Source organism: Colossoma macropomum, unplaced genomic scaffold (genome assembly GCF_904425465.1).
Source record: "Colossoma macropomum unplaced genomic scaffold, Colossoma_macropomum, whole genome shotgun sequence".
Taxonomy (NCBI): Eukaryota; Metazoa; Chordata; class Actinopteri; order Characiformes; family Serrasalmidae; genus Colossoma; species Colossoma macropomum.
Genome location: NW_023494805.1, coordinates 5140270 through 5157427, shown reverse-complemented (window position 1 = coordinate 5157427; position 17158 = coordinate 5140270). Strand labels below are relative to the sequence as shown.

General features: G+C 39.8%; 1 protein-coding gene across 1 annotated transcript in view; it reads right to left on the bottom strand.

Annotated features, from left to right (window-relative positions):
• The window catches only part of ptprn2 (protein tyrosine phosphatase receptor type N2), a 419224-nt gene that overhangs the window by 285686 nt on the left and 116380 nt on the right, over window positions 1–17158 (bottom strand). The window contains exon 4 of the mRNA XM_036596937.1: window positions 450–561. Within this exon, the coding sequence (XP_036452830.1) occupies window positions 450–561 (112 nt within the window). The remainder of the gene's footprint in view (window positions 1–449; window positions 562–17158) is intronic.

Sequence of the window (17158 nt, the reverse complement as noted above, 5' to 3'; positions counted from 1 at the left end):
ATTGTTATTATTATTATTATTATTATTATTATTAGTAGTAGTAGTAGTAGTAGTAGTAGTAGTATCTTGAAATACATAAGGAGTTGAAGAATTGTGCTAAACTATAAAGGGCTAGCATTACACAAATGATGCTAACATGGCTAACAATCTTTTGTACTGTTACTTATTACTTTAAAATAGTTACAAAACTGAAATCTTGCCAAACCCCAAAAGGTTAGCATTGCACCAAACAATGCATTACATTGCATTAGTGTTCCATATTTTCATTAAATATGTAAGATGTAAGAACATGTATGATGCACTGCGCACCAAACGATACGGCTAAGAGTGAATAAAATGTAGTACCGACTCTGCGATGCTAAAATATTATCACTGTTCGGTCAAACTTCCCCCTTAAACTTAAAGGAGCTTTTTTTTTTTTGCACCGTCCAAACAATCAACAAACTCACCTGGAGCTGAAAGCTGGGAAGGTGTTGCCGAGGCGCCGTAGAGGAATCTTAGGCAGCGCTAACAGCTCTCTAGAGATGACCTGCTGGGTGGTGTCATCCTGCCAGGTGTAACCTGCCGTCAAACAGACGGAGAGAAGAAGGTGAACAAACAGAGCACGAACTGAAAAGCAGAGAAAAGGAACCTCATTAGGAGGAACATCTGAACATCAGTGGAGGAACAGAGCCAGAGAGCCAGAGAGTCAGAGAGTCCAGCAGGTATGCAGGATACAGCCAAGGCTTTTGTACACATGTATTCAGGCTGCCTTTCAGTGGACCGTTACCTTAATAATCTACAGCTGCAATGCTAACGATTCCTATTCACTACGTTCAGGTCGAATCTCTCTCATACCTGTATAACGAACACTGAAATCTGGGTGGGCACACCTGAACAAGACGCTTTTCGCACCAAATATATTTATAAACATAACATTTGAACATTTATAAATATAATAACCGGACACGCTTTTGGGCAAACTCAACTTACTGAATTGGACACTTTTTTTTCCAAAACAACTGATCTAACTGATCACCATGTGGCCATGAGGGACAGGGATGCAGCCTCACTTCCAGCTCTAAAATACAGAGGCGTGGCTAAAATAAGTCTCCGCCCACAGACTAAAACTCTGTGTTTCGTAGTGACATGAAAACTTGGGACAGCATTTCTTTTATTTAAAAATTAAACATATGATTAATTTGAAACGTTTAACTTTATTCTGAAAATCAAATCAAAATGATCTTAAAAAAAAAAACACTGAAAAAAAAACAAAAAAGTAACAAGTGTAAATTTAGGGGTTTTGGTTTGGGACAGACCCCTCCCAATAAAAAGGGTGATTTTGGGATGATTTTGTATATATTTAGCTTTTCATGATCTGTTTTAATGCCTCGTGTTTAAATAGACCAGAACATAATCATACTGAATTGTTTGATTACTTTTTTTTTTAACTATTTGGACTAATTTGGTAGAATAGTCGGTAACACTTTCTATGAATGTCACCTTTGTAAGCATCTATAAACACATTTATAACATGCTATAATGTATTCATCAGGCATTATAAACATGGTTATAAATATTTACAAAAAAAGAATTACACTGAATTACACTTTACCATGTTTATTATATATTATGAATTGTTAATATAATGCATTATAAGTAGTGTTGATAACATGTTATACTGTCAGTGCCAAAAAAGTCGGTCCCAGCTTGAAGGGCATAAAGTAAAGACAAATACCAAGCTAACGGTGGTGTACATTGACTTTCCCACACTGGGTAAAACACTGATGGCAGCTCTAGTTTAAACTCTGACATTTGAAGCCTGTAATGTGCTTTACTGTGAATGTTTTAGTGTTTCAGTAAATCCTTCAGTAAATACTTCAACTTGAAGCCTCACTCTTAACACTGGAGGAGGCTTTAGTACAGTACGCTTCACTTTACTTAGAGCAGATAAATACAACTTATGAGCTCTTATAATTTGTTATGATCAGTACTTATAATGTATTATGTTAACAATTCATAATGCATAATAAACATGGCTATAACATATAATGCATTTTTATAAATATTTATAGCTATGTTTATAATGCCTTATGAATGCATTATAACATGTTATGGATGTGTTTATAGATGCTTGCAAAGGTGACATTCATAGAAAGTGTTACTGAATAGTCCATATACTATATTAAAACCAGCATGAAGCAGTAGAATAATAAAATAATCCCAGGTCTGTTATAAGATTACACTCAATCTAATAACAGAAAATAACAGTACAACTATTAGAAAAGTACAGTAGTACACGAATAGTAATAGTACAACTGGAGGATATGATGCCATGCATTAGTGGTTTATTCAAAGCAATTTTATTGTCGAATTTTAAGCCCCTGGTAGGTAATTACTGCACTGTATCACTGTATGTTGAAAATATCTTTCCTTTAACTCACCCTGAACATAAAGAATGTTTTTGCCCTCTCCTGTAAAGTTAGTATTTTTGGAGATACTTTGGAGATACTTGTTTTTCTTTGGACAGTGTTGACACACACACACACACACACACACACACACACACACACACACACACCCACATATAAATATATGTGTGTGTGTGTGTGTGTGTGTGTGAGTGTATGTGTGTATATATTATCGTCACTGTCCAATGAAAAAAGTATCTCCATTTTTTGTGATTTTTACTTTTCTGCATTGTTTGAGCTCAGCAGTTCTCCTTTGTGTGAAAATTCATGATGATTGGACCAATAGAAATGCTTCAAAATTGCTTAGAATAAAACCTCTTTCTATTACAGCTAATTATTACTAGCTAATGCTATCTAATAGTTGTTAGCCAACCTAGCACAACCTATTCCAATATAAAATAAAGCAGGATATTCATGCGAGCTTCAACTTTTATTATTATTATTATTTTTGTTAGATGTCATGATGTAGCTGACTTTGATGTAGAAACTTTGTGAATATGCTTTTCTTCTGTAAATATCTGTTTAACACTGCTACAGTAATGCTAAGTTCTGCTAACTGTGGGAATCTATCTCTATGGGACTTGCAGTGCCTTGTAAGATACACAAGTAATATTTGTTTTACTTTGTATATGGTGGTATGGTGAATTATGTAAAAAGTACTTCAACTTAAAGCCAGATTGTGAGTACAGTTACAGGAGCCTGTTAGCTTTAAAAAAAAATAAACAGCTGTTTATATTTCTGAAAATTAAAAATTGAACCATTGATGCTTCTGTTGGGATTTTTGACTCTTTAAATTGTATTTAAAATGTAATTTAAGTACAAAAACTCCTTTTTTCTAATATGTGTGCATACATATAATATTCAGAGAAGAATATTATTCATTGATGATTCATGGCTAATTACAGTAACATACTGCTGTCAGCATGTAGTCTTATAAAAATACAGTAAAGTATATCTTTACCGCAAACTAGCATTACGGTATGAGTGCTGCAAATATTAATTACAGTAGTTTACTACAACAGAAACTCTGTAAATGTATAGTAAACTACTGTAATTAATATTTAAAATTTACAGTGTGACTGTAAATTTATAGACTTTTTTCAATTTACAGTTGTACTTTACTAATATAAGGAAGTACAAAATACAAAAAGGACACAGATTTGTTGAAGGTAAATGCATGTTTTCGCTCCTCGTCAGTGCCCGTAGTGCAGTGGTTAAAAATGTATTTGTCCATCCGCCTCCGATTTCCCACCACGCTCAAACCCACACCTGCCTCCTGGCAGTGCTGCTCAGCATCTCCGCCTCATGTAATGATTCAGTCGGTCAGCTGGAACTACCACAGAGACAACAGCAGGACGAGGCCTGCCAGAGCGCTGCTGAAACGCCAAAACAATTCCAAAAACGTTCAGGCAGGCAGCTTTTTACTGCTTCTCAGCCGGGCTCCGTCTTGGCTGCCCTCAAAAACAAAATTCCAAAACATCTAGAAATCCAGTTCAGAGTTTATAGATGGAAATATGTGTCCTCGTATGTCTTCCATCTCTCGCCGGTCAGGAGGCATTCTCCAGAGGGTTCTTTGTGCCGTTATGTCCGGCTGCTCGTGTTTGAGATGGTTCTCGGTGTTCGGATGGCTCTCAGAGGCCAGAAGCTGCTGATTAGGATTGCTGTTAAGGAGGGATCGGTGCATAGCAACGGCGCTCGACAGCATCTCCAAAAGCCAGCAGAGACGTGCCCTCATTAGCCCTCTATCAGCATGACACATCCGCCGCTGCTAATCCGTTTACATGGCAACCTGGGGAAGGGCTTTGCAGGCGGTGTCACTTTTATCAGCAGCGCATCCGCAGAGGCCAAAACGAGGAAACACTTGAACCCATGAGGCCTCGGTTCTGGAAGAATGGTGGAGTCACAGTGTGTGTGTAATGACGGCAGGGACGTTTGGGGTCATGATGACAGAGAGGATTTTACATTTACTGGCCCATTTATTAACCCTCTGGGGTCCACGAACTCGCCCACGCGTCAAATCCAATGTCTCTATGTATATTTCTCTGTCCTTGTGATAACATAGCGCAGAAATGCTGTTCAATCATTTCCTGAATCTGTAGAGTCGCCCTTTCCATTCCATCTTATCTCGAGATCATACGAGACTCACATCCGGAGTTATGAGCCTATGAAGAGGGGCTGAGATACACGTCATCTGCCTCTCACCGTGTGGAACTGGTGGATTTGTGTGTCCGTCTACATTCTGTGTGAAACTGACCAATGGACCTTCAGGAAATCACTAAGTACTGACCATCACGCCGGAAACCCTTCATTCTTCATTCAGTCCACATCGGAGACAGATGTGAAATGGCGTGCAGAGAGTTTACAGCTGCTGAAGCTGCTGCAGCAGTTTTGGAAAGTAGTGATGAAAATGTAGCATTGTGATATGAAACATATGAGCATCATGTTATATGCAAAAGCCTCAAAGATGAATTTAAGAAGATATGCATAAATCAAGTCTAGGAGCTGTCGAACAGCAGAATTCCTTAGCAAAGTCAGTTAACTTATGCATGGATTATTGACCAGGCCACTGGGGCCACTGCCTGAGGCCTCTGGCAGCCGGGGCCTTGGTAGGCTTCAGATCACAAGACCCAAGGGGGCTCAAATAGTGGGGACGATCCACTTCAGATATAAGCATTAGATGAACGAATAGCCATTATATATGTACAAATGACTAAATAAATAAAATAAAACGAGAACCGTTATCTGTGCTCAGGCCTGTCGGGTTTTACATTATCATTGTTTTTGCTGCTGTCATTCAAATGGGATGTTTCACCCTTTGATGTGTGTAGGGGCACGTTAAAAAAAAAATAAAAAGGCAAATTTCGTCTACTCTCAAAACAAAGCAGATGGACATTTGAGTAGAGTGAGTTATGGTTTAATCTCACTTTTCAGGTATTTATTTATTTAGTGTTACTGTTGAAGTCCAGGGGGCCTCCAAAGATGCTGGTGTCCAGGGGTCACCAACATACATGAATATGAACAATCGTGGCTTCTGTAAGCAGCCCTGTGTTGTGGCTTATTTAATCACATGCATTTATGTTGCTGACTTCACATGATGGCAGCCGAAAGGCTTTGTGTGTCTTGTCCATTCATTTTTAATAGAGTCGTCCCATTTTTAAAGGAGTTGGCTGCCCTGTACTGAGCTGCATGGCATGATGCCACCAGAGCTACAAATAACACTACAAATTCTGGTCTAATTAAGAAGTGACCACATGGCTTATTAAAAAAAATAATTAAAGTAGAAAACAAAAACAGTGTTTAAAAACAAATTAACAGGAAACCGTGCAGTTTTCTCCTCATTTCAGGTCAAAACTGATGTATCACATCTGTTCAGAGTCTGTGGAGCTGCTCCAAAGTGGGAACTTTAAGCGCCACTGTGAACAAAAAACTCACTTCTAATTAACCTACTAACAAAATCCAGTTCCAATTAATCTCAACAAGAAAGATTAACCAGAGTGGTCATCTATCCCCTGAAAAAGCATGAAATGCTCATTAAGAATTGCCTATTATGACTTCTAAGACTTTTTTCTTAAAAATAAGATTTCTGCTTTTATATTTTTACAATCAGTAGCTAACGGCCATACAATCTTAAAATGCTCAATATACACATACGTATAAAATAAACTAAAAATATATCTTTGATGGGTCTTATTTTGTAAAATATACCTATAGTGTAAAGACTTTTTTGCTTTTCTATTTCTAATGTTTAGATTGTTAATCCACCACACTTTCCATGTGCAACATAATCAATACGTCATGTTTATTTAGAATTGTTTATATTGTTAATTTTTGTGAATAGAGTTTATGTGAAGGATAGAGTTTTTATCTTATCATATTTTATGTTTAGTTTAATATATATTGTCTATATGGTTACAAACTGTAACCTTGTTAAGTAATTATAAAGGTTAATTACTTCGTTAATTCTCTTCTTGTTACTTCTTTTTGAGTGCTTTGCTATCCCTTTGCTGCTGTAGCACTGTGAATTTAACTGGACCTTCTCAAGTGTTGGTTGAATACGCCTGTTTTACATAATGATTATTGTAAACAGTGACAGAAGACGACCAATGGAGGTTTGCAGCGAAGTAAATGGTGCCATGGTCTTTGCAGTCCTGGTGATCCCCATGCCTGGGTGTTGGTGTTATCCACTATGCTATCCTATAAACTGTATGAACACTTGCAAATGTTTTTCAGTACATGGAATCGTCTTTTTTCACTGAAACTGTCTGGACGTGTCTTCCCGAAAAAAAAAGTCCATGTTTCCGAAAAAAAAAAAAAAAAAAATCAACGTCCACTTTATTCCACAGTTTCAACATGACTTCAGCAGTATGTGGCCATCGCTGCTGGTGGTAACAGACTTTTCTTTTTTTTTGGTTTTTCCCTAATTTTCTCCCATATTTAGTCATGGCCATCACCAATTTCTAGCTAGATCTCCCACTGTCACACAATGCTACCAGTGCTAGGAGGGTGAAGACTGGCACATGCTTCCTCCGAGTCATATGAAGCTCCACCACATTGTTTCAAACTGCCATTGATGCAGTCATTGGGCAGTTCAGCATACTTGGAGGAGATCACTAAGTCCTAATTCTGCTACAGCCACACTGGCTAGCTTCTCACTCACTGATGGGGGGACCTAGAGAGTGAGGTCAATTGTGCCATCTTGGAATCCTGGCCATGGATGGCTGTGGCATCACTGGGATCAAACGTTTTGCCATTATCTGCCCAATATTTACAATGTAAGTGCACCATTAGGGACTTCTTCACTGTCTTATTACAGTTAGGCTGGACTTTTAAAGCTGCTTTGTGATGTCTGCTGTAGAAACACAATACAAATAAAACATTTGATTTTAACATGGTTACTTCTACTGTTTAATCTACTCTTTTCCATTATAAAACACTGCAAAAAGGTATCTTGTCAATCAAAATTATAGTAAATAAATCTAATATTCCTCCTATTGAAGCTTAATTTAGGACTATTTATCTTATTGCTAGATATTTCTTACTTGTTTTAAGTAATTTTATTGAGTAACATCACCTCACTGTATTGGCAGATAATTTTGCTTGTTTTAAGAAATGTATAAGTGTACAACCATCTCAAAATGGGAAAATTTACATATATTGACCAGATTTAATTTATTTATATTATGACCACCTCCTTGTTTCTACACTCATTGTCCATTTTATCAGCTCCACTTACTATATAGGTGCACTTTGTAGTTCTACAGTTACAGACTGTAGTCCATCTGTTTCTCTGATACTTTGTTAGCCCCCTTTTACCCTGTTCTTCAGTGGTCAGGACCCCCATGGACCCTCACAGAGCAGGTACTATTTGGGTGGTGGATCATTCTCAGCACTGCAGTAACACTGACGTGGTGGTGGTGTGTTTGTGTGTGTTGCGCTGGTCTGAGTGGATCAGACACAGCAGTGCTGCTGGAGTTTTTAAACACTGTGTCCACTCACTGTCCACTCTATTAGACACTCCTACCTTGTCGGTCCACCTTGTAGATGTAAAGTCAGAGACGACAGCTCATCTGCTGCTGCACAGTTTGTGTTGGTCATCCTCTAGTCCTTCATCAGTGGTCACAGGACGCTGCCCACAGGACGCTGTTGGCTGGATGTTTTTGGTTGGTGGACTATTCTCAGTCCAGCAGTGACACTGAGGTGTTTAAAAACTCCAGCAGCACTGCTGTGTCTGATCCACTCAGACCAGCGCAACACACACTAACACACCACCACCACGTCAGTGTTACTGCAGTGCTGAGAATGATCCACCACCCAAATAGTACCTGCTCTGTGAGGGTCCATGGGGGTCCTGACCACTGAAGAACAGGGTAAAAGGGGGCTAACAAAGTATCAGAGAAACAGATGGACTACAGTCTGTAACTGTAGAACTACAAAGTGCACCTATATAGTAAGTGGAGCTGATAAAATGGACAATGAGCTTAGAAACAAGGAGGTGGTCAGAATGTTATGCCTGATCGGTGTGTGTAAAGAATGTAGTCTAGTTAAGCCATAAGCTTTTCTGTTGTGTCATAAACTACCTTTTTGAACAAGAAAACACAAGAATGGAAATGTAAGTCACAGTTCAGTGGTAGGAAACACAGCAATAGGAAAAACAGAAAGCTGTTCTGTTTTACTGACCAAAGTGGCAGATTTAAACAAGCTAAATGGTGAAGTATTTGGTTTGAGGAGTTCAATGTAGAGAGAAATATGAACTGACAGAGAAACTGTGACTGACGATAGCATCTTCTCTGTGTTTGTACTTCATGGCCAGAACCAGTCTTGAGCAAACTCGGCCTCTAATCGCCCGACTCAGCCGCTTCAGACGGAGCTATCAGAATGCAAATAAAGCTTCAGTCCACACACCTTCCCCTCTGTTCCCCTCTGCTCCCACCACAGAACCTCCCAGAATGATCCGGCAGTAATTAACACCAGTACGAGGCAGGAGCAGACAGCTTTCTACGCTCGTCCAATCTGTTTCAGCTATGACGCATTAATCAAACAGAAGACGTCTGGACCTTCTGAACGTTCACAGCCCCATTAGCTGCGTCTGCGTCTCTTGTGATTTGGTTTCAAATGGAGATGATCCTGCTTTTAAGGTTTTGTTTTTATTTCCCTCTGGTCAGCTAACGTCATTGACCCCTCGGGACCAGAAGTCTATAACAGACTAGGAAGTACAAAACTGACATTTCCGTCCAATTAAATGAACCGAATGTTGAAGCTCTTTTAATAGCATGTGTATAGCGTGGGTGTGTGTGTCATGTCACAAACCGCAAGAACACACGTTCTTGAAGAACACACGCACAAGTCTCACCAGTCACGACTAGTTCCCTGCAACAAAAGAATAATTTAGAGATATTATGCGTGTTTGAGACTTCTCACTTGTGAAGAATATTGATCAAAGCTAGAGAGCGGCACAAGGGCCACCCTCAAAGCCGCCGAATCCAAAGTGCCTGCGATTCAGGTGAAACCATCAAATAGGCACCTCTGTGGTTACTAGCCAATCTAAGATGCACTAGAAATGACATGAATTTATGATCAAAGATTAAAAAAAAATCACTAGCCAGCTTGCAAAAGCACAGCCAGGTGCGGCTGCAGCTTGACCTGCTGCAGTTAGGCGACCTGTGACGCTCTCCATTATCAAAAAGCGCTAATCGCACCACGGCCAAAATGCTCCACAGCTGCCGCGAGAAGGTCCTGGACCCGAACGCATTAATATAAATTCTAGCAGCATCATCCAGAGCCATTTTCCCTCCTACGCGCTTCGCGCTGACCCGACCCGCTGCAGCTGCAGCTACAAAGTGCTCAAAATGGCCGCCCAGACAAAACGCCGCTAGTTTTTCCGCTAGTCAAACATCTGCATAGCCGAGTCCTCAAGAGAGAGAGGGCCTCTGGGTAGGTTCAGACCGTGGCTGTCTTTGAACGACGGCCGTGTAAAGCATTTTGTTGCCGGGGAACAGATGCGGCGAGGCAGATAAATAAATAATTTCATATTCATAAACACTCCGCAGAGGAATCCGCTAGCTGATAGCGCTGGAGCTGCTGCTGACATTTAGCATCGCGGAAGGCCACTCGCGGGACACGAAGAGAGAGTTATGAAAACCTTGACAAATTCTTGCTAAAGCCTTGGATAAATTTAACGCCTCTATCTCACACTTTTCAGCTGATTTTAGACGATTTCTCAATGTCGAGCGCACTAATTCACTTTTAACTGGTGGCCGAACAAAACTGAACTGAGGGCAAACAGAAACACTTGCTTCCCCAGACAGACACAAACACAAGCATTTGTAGAGAATACAGGTCTTACATTCAGATTCAAACGCTTGATATAATCAGACACATTTGAAAAGACATTAGAGTGTGCCACTTCCTGTGCCCACCATCTATTCCCACTGCCCAGAAATCTGTAGACTGGCCAGTAAAGGCTGAGGCTATATTTGGGGTAGAACGTGGGGTTGTTTAATGTAACCCCAGCTTTAGATGTGACGGTTAGCAGCAGTGATGGCTGGCCGTCGGGAAGACCAGGACAACTCGCACTGAGCCGCTATGAGCGTGTGCCACTGAGAGAGTGAGAAAGAGAGAAATGCATGGCTGCTATCCAGCTGTAGTCCTATATAAAATGAACAGAGACCACCTGGAACAAACAGCCTGTGCCAGGTGAATACTGGAGTATCTAGACACCTCAGGGGTCTACTCCATTCTCAGTGTGGCTGTCGACCCCATTCCCCAAATGCCTCCCACCCCAGAACAAAGCATAACGAATAACTGAGAAAGTAAAACTGAAGGCTAACTAGACGGAGATGGAGAGAAAACTTCCATATAGCATAAGAGGGAGGGGGATAAAAACAGAAGGTTACTTAAACGAGATGCAAAGCAATTAAGAAGTGATTTAGATATCAGAGCAAGAAAGTGCAGGCCTAAAGTGCAGAAGGGGTCAGTTCATTCAGTCTACTTACACACTGAGGCTACAGAAGGCTAGCTTAATGTACCATACACTGGATAATTAACTAGCAAGGTAGCTTGGGGGTAATGGTCGGGGTCACTGTGGTTGTAGTGGGCTGGTCTAGACAAATGTCCAAGGCCAAATTTTATTCCCACACTCTCAAAAAAAAAGGAGTCACTAGGGTGGTTCCCTCAAGGGTACATCTCAGTGCCCTTAGTCAGGGAACATAACTGAACCATAATCCACTGAAATGATATGTTCTAAGCTGTACTGACCCCACACACCCCGTCTCGTCTCCAGGACTTTTATTTTATTGCTCTGTTTTAAAACATTCAGTTATGAAAAGGTAAAAATACAAACTTTTCACCTGGAAAAACTTATTTAAGGTTCACAGTTGGACCTTAAAACCACTGTTGTACCTCTGAGGGAACGTTGATGAACGAAAAATGTACCTGCACAGAACCTTTGTTTCTAATAGGGCAGTCCAGCTCTGGTTAGCGGCACATGTGAAATGCACTGTTTGATGACTTCATAAACACTAATGAGAACTGTGCCCCAAATCACCTTTCTGGGGTTCTCACTGAGTTCTACTGCACCCAGAGGAAAGACTTACTCTAGATAAGACCTCATCTGTTTCTGCAATTCAGCTCCTGAGAAGCAAATGTCAGTTTTCTCACTTTAATCGAAATATTGTCTCACAGGTGGATTAACTCTTTGTGTCTGACTCTTCTCAGCCATAGCTGAATGATATTTACATAAGACAAGTGAAAAGACTTGTAATTTTCTCTTCTACATATCAGAAATCTGCCAGCAATCTATCACTGTAGAACTTGGGTATTTCTTATTGATCTCTAGAACGTCTTAAATAATAGCTTACGGCCCTGTTTCTATAACGCAATGATATGCAAATCATGCAAATCATTTAAACCCTATATTTAATTGAAAATAGTACAAAGACAACACATTAAATGCTCAAACTGAGAAATTTCACTGAACATTTTGCACAGCATCCCAACTTTTTATGGAAATGAGACTGTAATTTCCTCCTGTCCTAAGCTGGGTTTAGAAGAACAAGTTCATAGTCATCAGTGATCCCTCATTAATACAGTATTGAAATCTGCTTTATTTCTCTTGAGACAATCTTATGAAAGACATTTTGTGCTTTGGGGAGGCCTGAACAAAACCATGTAGACCCCCAAACATCTTCACACTCTGTGTTTAGGTGTTTGTGTTTTTGTACATTTTTCAGGACAGAAAATGTCCAGAGAAGAACAGAAAAACAGGGCTGGACCTACAAGAGCAACAAGACGCTCCCAACTCAGTGTAAAGAGCTTTTTACAAAAGCTCAATGTTTCAGTTTTTAAGGCTGAAAGGGCAAAGCCAGTTTTGGTTCCTGAGCTTACACTAGGATTAGGTTTAAGATCAGGCTTAGAAAATCTCACTACTTACACTTATTTTAGGAAAACCTGTACACCTACTCTTTAATGCATCTATGGTGTATATAGATATACACTATACAGACAAAAGTATTGGGACACCACTGATAATTATTGAGTTCAGGTGTTTCAGCCACACTCATTACTAACAGGTGAATAAACTTAAGCACATAGCCTTGCAGTCTCCATAGACAAACACTGGCAGTAGAGGGTCGAACTGATGAGCTCAGTGACTTTAAACATGGCTCTGTCACAGGATGCCACCTCTGCCACAAGTCAGTTTGTGAAGTTTCTGTCCTGCTAGATCTGCCCCTGTCAACTGTAAATGCTATTATTGTGAAATGGAAGTGTCCAGGAGCAACAAAAGCTCAGCCACGAAGCAGCAGACCATGCAAACTCACAGAGTGGGACCACCAAGTGCTGAAGCTCACAGTGTCTATCCTCTGTTGAATAAAGAGTTCCAAACTGCCTCTGGAAGCAGCATCAGCAAAAGAACTGCACGTTAGGAGCTTCACAAAATGGGTTTCCATGGTTGAGCAGCTGAACACAAGCCTAAGATCAAAATGCACAAAGCCACAAGCGTCGGATGGAGTGGTGTAAAGCGCCGCCACTGGACTCTGGATCAGTGGAAACGTATTCTGTGGAGTGATGAATCAGCTTCTCTATCTGTCAGTCTGATGGGTGAGTCTGGGTTTGGCGAATGCCAGGAGAACGTTACCTGCCTGACTGCACTGTGCCAGCTGTAGAGTTTACTGGAGGAGGGATGATGATATGGGGGTGTTTATCAGGGGTTGGCCTAGAACCCTTAGTTCCAGTGAAGGGAAATCTTAATGCTTCAGCAGAACAAGACATTTTGGACAACTGTACGCTTCCAACTTTGTGGGAACAGTTTGGGGAAGAGCCTTTTCTGTTCCAGCATGACTGAGTCCCAGTGCACAGAGCAGCTCCATAAAGGCCTGACTGGGTGAGCTTGGTGTGGAGGAACTTGACTGGCCCTCACAGAGCCCTGACCTCAACCCCATCAAACACCTTTGGCATGAACTAGAACGGAGATTGTGAGCCAGACCCTCTCGTCCAACATCACTGTCTGACCTCACAAATGCTCTTCTGGATGAACGGGCAAAAATTCCCACAGTCACTCTCCAACATCTTGTAGAAAGCTTCCCAGAAGAGTGGAAACTGTTATAGCTGCAAAGGGGGACCAACTCCATATTAATGCCTATGGATTTAGAATGGGATTCATAAAAGCTCCTGTAGGTATAATGTGTAGGTGTCCCAATACTTTTGTCCATTTAATGTATATGAAGAGCTCATTGTTCATTTGCAAAAGTAGATAATTCCAGTGGTCATTTCATGTTTCAGAGTTAAACAAAGCAAGTAATGGATACAAATTTTCTTTTCAGTGCAGTATTTAACATTCTTCATCATAAAGAAGCAAGTAAAGAGCTGTAAATTGCAATGAAAGCAGCTCATTGATCCTCAATTTTAATAATCTATAAAATCAGACCTTGGAAAATCCTATGGCTGAATCTCAAATGGCTCACTGTTCCCTATATAGTGCATCATGTGAGTTATGAAATTTTGGCTTTTAGACAAAAATATTGCATTGACTGCAGAGTGGTTCTCTGTTAGACACCCTGAGCCCTGTTTGGATGCAGTAGCCGTTATTTTAAGACCTACGTGCTGCACTTTGTAGGGAGAAGAGAGCCGTTTGAGATTCTGCCTGAAACGGTTGGCAGCGCCTGACACGAAAGCTATGTCAGCTATGCCATCATTCACCGTTCCTAATAAAAGCTGCAGTTTATGGGGAACAGCATATCACCTCGTGGAAAGCAGAATAAAGTCCCCGCCACCATTAAATGTTCATGATTTCATCAAACTGGACACCATAAAGACAGACCCACTAAGGTAATCGGTCAGCATCAGTGGTCAATCAGGCTGAAATCATGAACTTCACGTTTATGGTCACTGCTCCTTCCACCTAATCCCTCAAACACACACGTCAGGCCACATTAAACCCACTCCAGCAGACTCTCCCAGAGCTCACAGCGAGGACCGCCAGTGAATACACATCAGCATATCGGGTCTGTTACAGCCCACCAACTTCCCCTGGTGTGTTTGTAGGACAATAGTGGAGATTCCACCTCTGCTACTGGGCTGTGGTTCTCTCTTATACAGTTCGCTTCAGCTCAATTCAACTTTATTTTCATTCTCCCAGTAAAGCAAGTCTAAAGTAGTAGTAGGAACTTTATTTGTCCTGATAGAGAAATATATTTTTTTCAGTTAAAAAAAATAAACACATATTCAGCAACAAAAGTGCAGCAAAACAACACACCAGTTTTTTTTGTTGTTTTTTTTTGTTTTTTTTTCTAAACAGTGTTTCACAAACACTGAGATTTACATAGAATATCAAACACAATGCATTTGTGTGGTATGAATGAAAACCTTGCTCTTTTAATAACAAATGCTGGGAAGCAATAAACAGGATTGGGAAAATGCTTAATGTTAAAAGGGCTCAGTAACACTGAGATTAATAACTGATCAGTTATGTGATCAGTTATTAATCTCAGATATTAATAACTGATCACATCAGCAGAGCTCAGTAACACTGAGATTAACAACTGATCACATCAGCAGAGCTCAGTAACACTGAGATTAACAACTGATCATCACATTGATTTATCAGTCTACTCTGGTTTTAGCAGAGCTCAGTAACACTGAGATTAATAACTGATCATCACATTGATTTATCAGTCTACTCAGGCTTTAGCAGAGCTCAGTAACACTGAGATTAATAACTGATCACATTGATTTATCAGTCTACTCAGGCTTTAGCAGAGCTCAGTAACACTGAGATTAATAACTGATCACATTGATTTATCAGTCTACTCAGGCTTTAGCAGAGCTCAGTAACACTGAGATTAATAACTGATCATCACATTGATTTATCAGTCTACTCAGGCTTTAGCAGAGCTCAGTAACACTGAGATTAATAACTGATCACCACATTGATTTATCAGTCTACTCAGGCTTTAGCAGAGCTCAGTAACACTGAGATTAATAACTGATCATCACATTGATTTATCAGTCTACTCAGGCTTTAGCAGAGCTCAGTAACACTGAGATTAATAACTGATCACATTGATTTATCAGTCCACTCAGGCTTTAGCAGAGCTCAGTAACACTGAGATTAATAACTGATCACATTGATTTATCAGTCCACTCAGGCTTTAGCAGAGCTCATGTGTGGGGTTGTGTAATTGGTTCATTTCGTAACATTACTGCATCAACTTATCACATTAATTACCTAGTTTTAATTTATGGATTCTGAATGCATATTCTTAATACTTAGTTACATCCCAACCCCGGCAATATCTGTGACAAGAAGACAGCAGCTCAAAAGCAGAAGAAAGTGGAGGCCTTAGATCAGAAGCTATTTCCTTGATTAGCTAAGAGATCTAGACTTATAAATATTTTCTAAACTGGTGATGTGGATGCCCTGAAATTTGCTGACAGGAGTCAAAATTTGTCTGCATTCTCAGAAAGAGGCAAGTAACGCAGAAAGTTTAACGCGTGTCAATAAAAGCACTGCAAAACACCTTACAAGTGGTCTGATTGACATTAAAGGAGGTCAGCTTGTTGAGAAAATAAAGCCTTTGCTGCCCTTTTCTATTAATAAATTCAGTATGTTGGTGCCATTTCAGCTTGTTGTTGAGTTTAACCCCAAGATATTTGTAATTAGCGACAAACTTCATAGGCTGACCTTTAATGGTCATCAAACAGGGGTAAGGACTCTTTCTTAAAATCAATTCACACCTCTCTAGTTGTGGAAGTATTCAGTAGTAGAGGGGTATCTTCACACCATGCAGTGATCTCATCTATAACAGGACCATGCTCCTCTTCTTCTCTCTTATGAAGGCTGAAAAGTGGCAAGAGATTCCTCAGAATTATATTAAGCAAATTTATTAAGTAAAATTATCTCATAATTTCTAAAATATACAGGCAGACATTTTTGCTGGTTTCAAGCACATTTCTGAAAACAAATTAAATTATCTGCCAGTATAGTGAGATAAATTTACTTTACTTTTAACAAGTAAAAATGTCTAGAAATAAGGTAAATAATCATAAATCAAGCTTACAACAATCTCAACAGGAGAAATATTAGATTTACTGACAATATTTGGGGAACTTTTACTTCTCGGGAGATCAATTTTTTCAATGAAGTATGCGGGAACTGGGCTTCTTTTACCCTGAGTTCAGGCCAAATCTATAAATCTATACATGACTATGAAGTACTTGAATTAAATGACATAAAGAAAACAAAAGCCAAATCAATATTATAAAATATATAATGAAAGTTGTTGTCCCCAGGAGTCGTGTCACTGGTGTTACTGCATAACTAAAAATCTCTTATTTTGAAATAAAAATCACACTGATGACATCACTCGACTTCCTTTTACCTGTCTTCTGAGGATCTATGAAGAAAAGCACATGGTGAGTCCACTGTGTCTTTCAGTTATCAGAGATTTTCTCATTCAGCTCATGATTTCATATGAAGCTTTTAGCTGAAGTCACTGGTGTGACCCACTTTATTCTGAGGTAACTGTAAAAATAGTATACAAATGGATTAAATTACATATTTTAGTGGATATTCCATGATTGACAACATGTGGTTTGATGCTCTGTAGCAGCCATTTTTCATTAAAAATGTCTCTGGTGTTTCCTTTCTTATGTGTAACACCAATGAGGATCGGTCACACCAGTGACACCTATGGATAGATAGAAAAGTGGAC